This window comes from Coptis chinensis, chromosome 2, assembly GCF_015680905.1.
Source record: "Coptis chinensis isolate HL-2020 chromosome 2, ASM1568090v1, whole genome shotgun sequence".
NCBI classification, from domain to species: Eukaryota; Viridiplantae; Streptophyta; class Magnoliopsida; order Ranunculales; family Ranunculaceae; genus Coptis; species Coptis chinensis.
The window spans coordinates 80547807-80558998 of NC_141457.1; the positions used below are offsets into that span (position 1 = coordinate 80547807).

The following is an 11192-nucleotide window of genomic DNA, read 5'->3' on the forward strand; positions in this document are numbered from 1 at the left end:
TGCGAGATAAATAAGCAAAGGTTGGTTGCTTAGAAGTTCTATGATTCAAGGCCAAGATTCAAGGAGAAAAAACCTTTTTAAAGCCCAGTCAAAGCTGAAAAGTTGAAGTCAACGTAGGCAGAAATAGCGCGCAAAAGTCAGCTGAATTTCCGAAAGCGATATCTTTGGACTCAGACCTCGGAATTGGGCCTACCTTACGTCAAAACGAATTGCTCGGAAAGAAATTTCTAATAGTGCAAGCTTTGAACCAATCAGAGGAACAGAAGTGGACGAAAATGCAATTAAAGTCATTTCCAGCTGAAAACTCCTTCGTAGACTAAAGTAATGATGTTTTGGGCTCGATTTTCCGGCCCAAAACATGGCTCCTCAGTCCATACACGAATTTGTGGATCTAGTCCCTTCTATATCAACAAATAAAAGCTTAGCTCTTAAGCTACCTAGTTCTATATCAAAAAATTAGTTTTAAAGTTAGCTTTTACTTAGTTGTAATGGATAGAATTAGTTGTTACATTCAATTAATTAGTTTTAGAACAAAGAAATGAGTTTTATTTAGAATTAGATTTAGTTTATAATAAAGAATTTGTTTTTCATTTCAACTTAGTTTTATGATTCAATTCTTATTTAGCTTTAGTTATCTTAAATTCATAATTAGTTTGTCTTAATTTGATAATTAGTTATTCATAATCTTAGTTCTAAATTAGTTTTAAATTCAGTTTTAATTAATTTTGAATTTTAGACTATTGTTAAATTAGATCAATAAAGTTAATCACTTATTTAATAATGACTTGGTTTGATTGTTCTTGTTTTAGAAATGATAGTATAAAGGCTAAAACCTCCATTAGAGGGGTTTGAGAAAGCCTTGATGAAACTTCATTGTTGTTAGCGTAGAATTGTTTGTAATAATCTATTTCATTCTAGAAAGTAATTTGTTCACCATGAGAATGGGTTTGATTATTTCACATACAAGTTGTTAGTTGGTAGAGATTACCATGAACAATTAGGGATTAGAAAGACCCAATTGCTATGTGGAAGAATTGCAATTCAGATTACAACAATTCATCGTTAGTTGATTAAGTCGATTTAAGGTGGAATCAAATCCCCCTAATTCCTCCTCATATTGTCAAGTTAGTATTTCCGTAGTTTAATTTATATCATCTTGATTGTTGATTCACCCTCGTAGTTAAATTTCAATTCCATTACTCTCACGACTTTGTTAGCTGACACGAACTAGGAAACGTTACACCTAAACAAACTAGGAGTGGAACGAATTCTCTACTCCAACTATATTGAACGATAACGAGAGTTGAAAACTATGATATATTAGCCTGAAAATAGTTTTAGTTTTACTTACGTTTGAGTTTCATCTCTTATTCGTAGGTAAAACGGTGTATGCAATACTGTTCGTTTCTTTAAAACTTCTAAAGAAATTTGGGAGTATCTACAAGAATCGTATTCTCAATCTCAAAATACGTCTCATATCTTTCAGTTCTATGAAGATATTTTTTATCTGAATCAAGGAGATATGTCTATTTCTGATTATTATAATTCTCTTCGCAGTAAGTGGGAAGAATTAAATATTTATCATTTGTTCACTATAGATATTACTTAGTTGCAGAAACAAAGAGGAGAATTTCGGGTCTCTAAATTCTTATCTGGTCTACGTCCTGAGTTTGCTCATATGAAGTCTCAAGTACAAGCCAAATCAAAACTCCTAACTTTGTCTGGAGCTTATTCCCGTATTTCTCATATTACTTCTCCTTTAAAAAGCACTGACAGTGCAGCCTTAATAGTTCCTCCAAGTAACAACAACAATAATTTCTCCTTTGGTCGAGGTAGTGGAGGTAGAGGTGGCAGAACTAGTCATGGACGTGGAGGAGGTCATAGCCAGGGGAGTGGACGAGGTCGTGGTATGGGCGGTTGGCCACCATGTGATCATTGTTGATGCACAAACCATGGTTTTGATTTTTGTTGGGAAGCATTTTGACGACCATCACTATCAAATGCCAACAATGTCACAATTTATGATCACAGGGATACAGACTCAGTCTAAAAGGTGCAAGAAGATCTTGCAGCCCTAATGAAAAGAACACAAGCTATTCCAACCAGTCCTTCGAGTTCGTCCAATACCCCCACGACAACTCTAGCTGAATCAGGTAACATATGTTTTCATACTAGTGGAACCGACTCTTAGGTCATTGACTCATGAGCTTCTGATCATATAACAGGTAACCCCCAGTTGTTTTCTACTCTTGATTATTCCAGTAAAGTTTCATATGTTACATTAGCAAATGGTGCTAAGACTAATATCTTTGGTCGAGGTACCATTCAGCTAACTCGCCACGTGTCTCTTATCTATGTCTTGCTTGTTCAAAATTTTCCATTTAATCTCTTATACATTCATAGTCTCACACAATCATTTAATTGTTCTATCATGTTTTCCTCCACTCGTGTTGTTTTTCAAGATCTGCAGACAAAGGAACTAGTTGGTGGGCGGTATAAGCGAGGCGGCATCTACTACTTTCAAAGTGCTTTTGGGCAGCATCAACAGAAATAGGCCCTTACAATCTCTATCTCTCCTTCTCTATGGCATAGGCAGCTCGGTCATCCACCTCTGAAGAGTCTATGTTGTTTAGTTCTTATTATTCCTTCCAATGTCTAGCCATTGCAATGTGAAGTTTGTGAGTTAGCTAAACATCGTCATGCTACTTACAAAACAAGTTTAAATAATTGCTCTAGTGATCCTTTTCAATTAGTTCATTCCAATGTTTGGGGTCCATGTAGAACCACTAGCCCCTTGGGAGCCAAGTATCTTATTACTTTTATTCATGATTTCTCTCGTGATTGTTGGGTTTATATAATGGAAAATCGTTCTCAAGTCTTTTCTGTTTTCCAAAAAATTTATGCTGAAATCATTAATTAGTACTCTGCAAAGTTAAAAGTCTTAAGGAGTGATAATGCTAGAGATTATGATTCTGCTCTGTTTAAACGTTTCTTTGCTGATAACGGTATTACTCATCAAACCTCTTATGTTGACACCCCACAATAAAATGGAGTTGCTGAGAGAAAGAATCGTCATGTTCTTGAAGGTGCCCGTACTTTAATGTTTCAAAGAAACCTTCCAAAGTTTTATTGGGCTGAGGCAGTCCTTACTGCAACATATTTGATTAATCGCATGCCTTCTTTAGTTTTAGATGGAAAAACTCCTATGTATGTCCTCTTTCCTAGTCAACCATCTTTTTCTCTTACTCCTAGGGTGTTTGGGTGTGTTTGTTTTGTTCATAATTTTCAACCTGGTTGTGACGAGTTAGACCCTCGTACTACTAAGTGTGTCTTTCTTGGGTATTCTCGCACACAAAAGGGTTATAAGTGTTACAATCCCCACATTCGCAAGTTTTTTGTTTGTGCTAATGTAACCTTCTTTGAGGATGTACTGTATTATTTTCTCCAGGGACAGGTATCTAAAGAACCTTTCGAGGAAGCTTTGAATTCTCCTCCTCCAGTACTAGAAGAGGACACAGGTACTGAACTCATGCCTGGAAAGCATGCGCCCCTTCCTAAAGCACAAATTGAGGACATGTGCCCCCTTGATGCTGCGTACCAGGATCATTTGCCATCGCCTCCATGCTCTCCACAACCCCCACCTCATGCGCCTTTGTCTACTGATCCACCTGCTCCTCTTTCTGAGCTTGATATTCCTATTGCTCTCTGGAAAGTTGAACGTCCTCCTAATAGTACATGTATTCTTCGTCGGTATGCTCAATACTCTATTTCTCAGTTTATCTCTCATGATCATTTACCACCGCCTGTCAAGGCATTTGCTATCTCGTTGCTCTTTATGTCTATTCCTACTAATTACAGGGACGCTTTATCTCATCCTGGCTAGAAGCAAGCTATGGAAGAGGAGTTGAGTGCATTATATTCCAATCAGACTTGGGTGCTTACTCTTCTCCCCCCTGGGAAGAAAGTGGTTGCTTGTAAGTGGGTTTTCACAGTCAAGCACAATCCAGATGGGACTGTCTCTCGTTTAAAAGCTCGGTTGGTTGCTAAAGGCTTCACTCAGACATATGGTATTGACTACTCTAAGACTTTTTCTCCTGTGGTGAAGTTAGACTCTGTGCGTATTATGATCTCTCTTGCAGTCAATCACAACAGGCCTCTGTATCAGTGAGATATGAAGAACACCTTTTTGCTCAGTGACCTACAGGAAAAATCTATATGGTGCAACCTCCTGGTTTTGTTGTTCAAGGGGGGCAAGTATGTCGCTTACAGAAGTCTTTGTATGGGCTCAAGAAATCTCCTAGAGCTTGGTTTGCAAAATTCAGTCAGGTAGTAATGGCTAATGGCATGACTCGATGTGAGTATGATCACTCTGTATTTTATAGGAATACCGAGCAAGGTAGCATTATCTTGGTTGTGTATGTCGATGATATAGTTGTCACTGGTTCTGACAAAGAAGGCATTGCTCGTCTCAAAGTTAATCTCTCAAAGAATTTTCAAACCAAAGACCTTGGAGAGTTGAAGTACTTCTTAGGCATTGAAGTCACAAGGTTTCCAGGTGAAATTCATCTTTCACAACGAAAGTATGTACTAGACTTGCTCAGTGAGACTGGCAATTTAGGAGCACGTCTAGTGGAGACTCCTATGGATCCGAACAACAAACTCCCGTCAGATATAGGAGAGTTGTATGTAGATGTTGAGGGATATCGTTGATTAGTGGCCAAACTAATTTATGCCACTATCACTCGTCCAAATATTTCTTTTGATGTCAGTGTGTAGTATCTCAGTTTATGCATGTGCCCAGAGTTCCTCATTTTCAGGCCGTTATTCGCATTGTGCGATACTTGAAAGGTTCTCCGGGACGTGGACTTGTCTATCGTTCAAATGGCAATCTTGATGTTGTTGGATATGCAGATGCTGATTATACAGGGTCAGTTTCTAACAGAAGATCTACTACTGGGTATTGTACCTTTTTGGGAGGTAATTTGGTCACTTGGAAGAGCAAAAAGCAAACAGCTGTTGCCAAGTCAAGTGCAGAGGCTGAGTATAGGGCTATGGCTCAGGGCACTGGTGAGTTAATGTGGATACACAATCTATTACATGAGTTGGGTTTCTCAATACAGATGCCTATACCACTATATTGTGATAATCAAGCAACCATTCATATTGCCTCCAACCCGACATTTCATTAGAGGACTAAGCACATCGAGGTGGATTGTCATTATGTCAGGCATAAAGTTGAAGCAAAGGAGATATCTACTCCTCACGTAACATCAAGTAATCAGTTGGCAGATATCTTCACCAAACCACTATTTTGCTCAGTATCTGCTCATCTTTGCAACAAGCTGGGAATGAGTGCTATCTATGCTCCAGCTTGAAAAGGGGTGTTAAAGCATAAGGTGCGTGCGCCCTTTGTGTATGGGCTTATTAAGGGTGTGTGCTCCCTCTTCTCAGTACGACATATACATAATGTATTTCCTATTTTTCGTGTTTCTATTGTATCAGACTTTGCTATATATATATATGAATTTTGGGTAAAGTAAGTAATGAACTTTAACCCTAGTTTTCCATCCTCCATCCTTCTTCATCTTCATCTAATCAACTAACACCTTCTCCAACCCATTCACTAACAATAATTAGTTTAGTTTTAAGTTTGGGTCCTTGAAGACAAAGTTGGATAAATTGTCAAAAACCCAACTTGTGGGCTTTTTAAGTGGACCTTTATTGTAACTTAAAACAGGGTCAAGCTCGAAAGGTTGGGCCTGATTCTCAGATCAAGTGGCAACCGACGTCACCTTCACCCCAAAGGTGGTGTCCGCCCACACACCTTGGGCGGTAATTTCTAAGCCTCCTCGCTACAAAGTGTAAGAAGATACTTGTGTGTTACTAAGCATGCTTGGATAATTGTGTGATTTACATTTCAGTCTCGTCTTTACATTTAACGCTAAGGCTGAACCCGAGCCCTAAAAGAGCAAAAAGTAGGGTTAAGACCCACTTTAGAACGGATGTTACGTGAAATTTCTGTTACATCCACAAAAATAAAAATATAAAATCAACAAAGCAGAGCCAATTTAGTCACGTCCATGAGGACAAACATCTAGCACGAACAAAGAGAGTAGTAAACTACCAAATTCTAGTGGACCAACCACTTTCCTAACTCCCCTCCCTCAGAAATACCGTGGGTGAGATTCTTGGTGGCACACCATCTGGTGAAGTAGCGATCTTCTCCCTCGACGCCTGTAAAGCCAAAATCCTAGTTACGCACCCCCTCTGAACATGGCATAGTAAAATATAGACCAAAAGCAAAGTTTTCAAAAAGCTAAAAAAATAAATTTCTACTGTTTATGCATCATCATTGATTGAGCATTCATGTCTTATCAATATGCATCGCAACCGTAATGGAATTACAATGCAAACCTGAAACCCCGTTCTTTCTGCAGTAGTCCTTATCACTGGTTATCCCATTGTCCATCATATACCAAATTCGAGTCTACTATGGGAAATCCTTATGAGTACGAACCTCAATTTTCAAACTTCCCGAGTACCCAATACCCTTAAGAGTTTTCTAGTCATGCCGACAATTTATGGAGTTCCATTACAAATAGTTAACCACCATTCATATATCCATATGGTCAGTCAGAGTGCGGTTTCACCCAAAACCCATTACCATTCACATCACTATCCATATCAAATTCATATTCCACTCCACCATCTATCACAGACCAACTCTACCAAGAAATGGCCAAACAAACAATAATAACTCAGCATACTACCTTATGTTTTCTCCAATCCAATTCAAAAAAGTCCACATCTGAGACTACTATCCTTCCACCCAGTCTAAAACCCATCCAACAAGATAAACAAGGTGTTACTATTATAACGCCCATTGCTAAATCTCATCCTGATATTAATGACCATTTAAAATCCCTTCACCATCCACCTGACTATCATGTGAATTCCAGATCTTATGACGATGACTATCTGCCTAAAGTCATAGTTTCCCTCACATGCTTTAACGCATCATCACCCATAAATGAGAAAACTCCGGCAATAGAAACTCAAGAGCATGTATTGGACTCGGCACATTTGGAAAATGGCATTGAGAAAATTTATGAAGATCTAGGCAGAGAGGATAAAGAAAATGAAGTGTTTGGAAAAGAGGGAGTAAATACTATGGTGGAAAGTGGATTTCAATTTAGTTTGGTCGTTAAAGACTTATCAATGGAACAAATTTGTGACATCCTTACTATTGCAGATATGAACCACAATCTTGTGGAAACGCCAAAACTAGATAAAGAATTCTCTGAGTCCTCGAGATCATGTGAAGAACCACCACCCAACCATCACCATCCCAATTTAACACCTCTTGAAATCTAACCTCCATTCATAAAAAAATCCACCCATTTCTGAGGACTGCACCACTAAACCATTTCAAAGAAACCTCAAATTCGCACTTAAGCCAATTGCCTTTAAGATCCTCATAATTTTCTAAACCTTCCCAATAAAGAGACTTTGCCCAACATACATACTCACAAGCTTATCATTCCAGTTGATGAGAACCCCGCTTTGATTGAAATTCCATAAAAAGAGGAAACAAAATCTATGGTGTTATGTGGATCCCAATTCTAGCTTGGTCATTGTGGACTTAACAATGGACGAAATCGATGATTTTTGTAAAGATACCGACACTGACCCCAATTTTGTAGATTCACCCAAGCTAGATGAAGAGTTCTTGGAGTTCTTGAAAGCATGTGATGATGAACCCATCATTCAAGTGGTTCAAATGCCTAGTATGTCATATTCCGCATCATCTAAGCTTCCTGAAGAACATCCACTACCAACCTCACACTCTTTTGGACAATTCAAACATGACGGGTTATTGCATAAGTTCTATAATGGGTTGCATAAACTTTCTCTTATCATTCTGCATTGTACATTCCAAATGCATAATTTCATTCTGTTTGAGGGTGTATGTTTTTACATGTTTTTCTATAAAGATCCTTAACTGTTTAGATTATTAGTATATAGCTAATAACATATCATCCATCATATGCATATAGTCTTAGGGAATCTAACTTAAAACGACTCCACATATAGTCTTGAGTATAAAAGACACATCGTGTTTTCTCAATGCATTCCATGGGAGTGCATCCTTAAGGTAACCGGACCACTCCACTTGGAGTGTGTGGTTGTAAGTGCAGGAGCCTTGAGTCCATAGTACATCTTGCACATTTCGCATTTACACTTTTACTTAACGTTTGAATAGTGTACCCCTATGGAGCAAGTATACAAATTTTCTTTTCTTTATTTTACATTTCTTTTTCAAAATAGTTGTTTTTCTCCGTACACCAAGAGTTATGTGATTTTTCAAAAAAAAAAAAAAAAAGGCAATGGATTCCACATAGACCAACCCTTAGAAGTATGCAATCTTCATTCTTCTAAGGGCGGTTTGAGAACCAGTTATGTGTTACTAAGGGTCGCCCATATCACCATGCACTTTCTGTCTCAACTTAAACCAGATACCAATTATCCTTTGCTCACCATCATACCATCACTTCCACCAAAAGAAATATGTGCGTTCAATGTATCAAATACACCATGGAGGCAACACCTAAAGCCATAAACCCAACCTCCTCCAGGGTTTGTCAACCATCAAATACATTCAGACAAGGACAAGGTACCTACAACTATCAGAACATAGCATTGGTTCCATCCCATTTTAGCCAGAACTACCAAAATCCACCAAAGAGACCTAGTTCCACCACCTGCTAGTGTCCAATAAGCTAAACCATTCCATTATGTCTTGCGCAGTAAATCCCCCAACACACATACCTGAAGCCACAGTCTGACTGGATTGAGTTAAATAATGAGCCAACACGAAAGTTGCTTAAGATCACCTGTTATGGTTTGTTTTCAAAATTCAGATTTAGAAATCACGGCTTTTGAGTATGAGTTTCTTAAAACATCTCTCCATAGTTTCTTAAAAAATGAAAATTATACGCCCTAGAGTAACCAAAATGATACCGGATCCACGTATAATTTTATCTTCTTGTCAAAACCTCTATATGGTTATAGATACCTTTAGATTGAGAAAAACAATTATTCCAACAACAACAAAAAAAAACCACACACACACACACACACACACACACATTTCATGTGTATGTATAGATAATTGTTTACATATTTAACATTTCACACTTTTTATTTCTTCACTTGTTAGTGTAATAATATTCAAGCATGCATGTTAGATTTTCTGCATTATATATGTTTTCAAAAATACAAAAACCCAAAAATATTTTTATAATAGAATAAATATCCCTAGTATAATAAATCATGTATTTCTCGTTCTATATCAAACAACCCATGCCCCAATCTTATTTGGGGGTGGCTTATTTTCATCATGAAGAACAGAATACAGGTGTATCACCGTTTTTGCTCATGTTTCTATGGTAATCTCTTTCCATATCTCTTCATACTTTGAAGACAAAACATAGTTCTATTTGGGGGTAGTATAGTAACATTTTGAAAAAATTATAAATTTTCTATATAGAAGTATATTTCTTCCATTCTAATTTTTTTTTTTTTTTGAAAAAGACCAAAAATATTTTTCTGTTTAGTATTAAAAAGTAATATTTCCTTTCTCTATGATGAATAAAAAGTTTAGAAATCTCATTATAGCAATAGAGTAAGGACTTGATCTTCGTACTTAGACTAATATACGTATAATAGTTTTTGCATCTTTTCATAAATGGCATGCATCAGCATTTGTTTGTATTTAGCAGTGAGTTTCCGAAGCCAAGGTTAGAATAATTAAGTTCCATATCCTGTGAGAATCTAGCCAAAAGCCTCATCTGAATGATTATTGAGTGATGACACAAAGGATGTCTAGATAGAATGACCACACGTCCACTTGCTTAATCACCACGCCATATCCTATGAGAGAATTTAGGCCATTTTTGGATCCATATAGCCAAATAAATGTTAAAAACCCAAAAAGATAGTTTTTCTCTAGTCTTCACCCTTTCTAAAAGCCTTTTTATTCTTTGCCATAAAATCCTAACCCATTACCAAACCCAATAAAAAGTTGACCCAGCTGACGACATGAGAATTAGATGGATATCAGAAAAAGAGAAGAGAAGACTTTGTACCAAAATAGATCAGTTAGTTGCTTCGAAAAGAAAAGAAAGAAAGAGAAGAAAGACCCATCAAAAACCAAAAACTCCAAAAGATTCAAAGGAGTCAAAAATCGAATCTCCCAAAGTTCAAAATCAAAAGGAGACGATATCAAAAACAAAACAAAAAGATAAACAAAAGCAAGTTAGAACTCCCAAAATTCAAATTCATATGGAGTCACAAAGCCAAAGGACTAAATGAATAAATCATAATTCGAAAGCAAAGAACAAAATGATGTTCTTCTCTGATAAACAAAAGCAAGTTAGAACTCCCAAAATTCAAATTCATATGGAGTCACAAAGCCAAAGGGCTAAATGAATGAATCATAATTCGAAAGCAAAGAACAAAACGATGTTCTTCTCTAGTTACAAGTATCTTGAAGACCCAATTTCTCAACTTATCATATTTTTTTTTTCCCTTCCTTTTTCTTTCTAGACCATCACCCTAGCCCTGTAACTCCTAATAAAAGACATCTAGCTTAATTAGGAATAGGATGGTGTAATAGTAAGTGGCAAGCGTGATCAATCGAGCCTGGTTCCTTTGGACATCATTTGAGTATGTGAGGAATTTAAGTGCCCACTGCACTTGAGAGAACAAAACTTGAGTGAATCTATCAGAGAGTTGTCATTGCAACACACCCCTGTGAGAACCCACCTTAAGGATGCTCTCCAAAAGTCTCAGAAATAACTCTGCCTTTGCATTTCATTGCTCATGTTTTACACATTTATCTTTAGATGATTAAATTACTGTACATATGTTATTCTACGTTTAAAGGAGCTTTTCCTTATTCACCGCTAATAAGATGTATGATCATTTGAGAATAAATAATGGAACAAGATTCTTTGTATTAAATAGAAGAAGTTTGTGAGTACCTTCACTAGAAAACTCTCACGAGCCTTAAAGCTCGTCTACTAGGGAATTCCTAGTGGTTTAAGGCCTTGTTGCATATGGTCAATGCAATCGCACTCTGCAAAACGAGATGTTTAGTTGATAATAAATCACACATTTGTGATCTTAGT

The 11192-nt window shown here is 37.1% G+C and overlaps 1 protein-coding gene across 1 annotated transcript in view; it reads left to right on the plus strand.

Annotated features, from left to right (window-relative positions):
* Window positions 1-1942, plus strand: part of LOC147518154 (uncharacterized) — a 42462-nt gene extending 40520 nt beyond the window's left edge. The window contains exon 7 of the mRNA XM_086593844.1: window positions 1610-1942. Within this exon, the coding sequence (XP_086449970.1) occupies window positions 1610-1942 (333 nt within the window). The remainder of the gene's footprint in view (window positions 1-1609) is intronic.
* Window positions 1943-11192: the final 9250 nt, after the last annotated feature.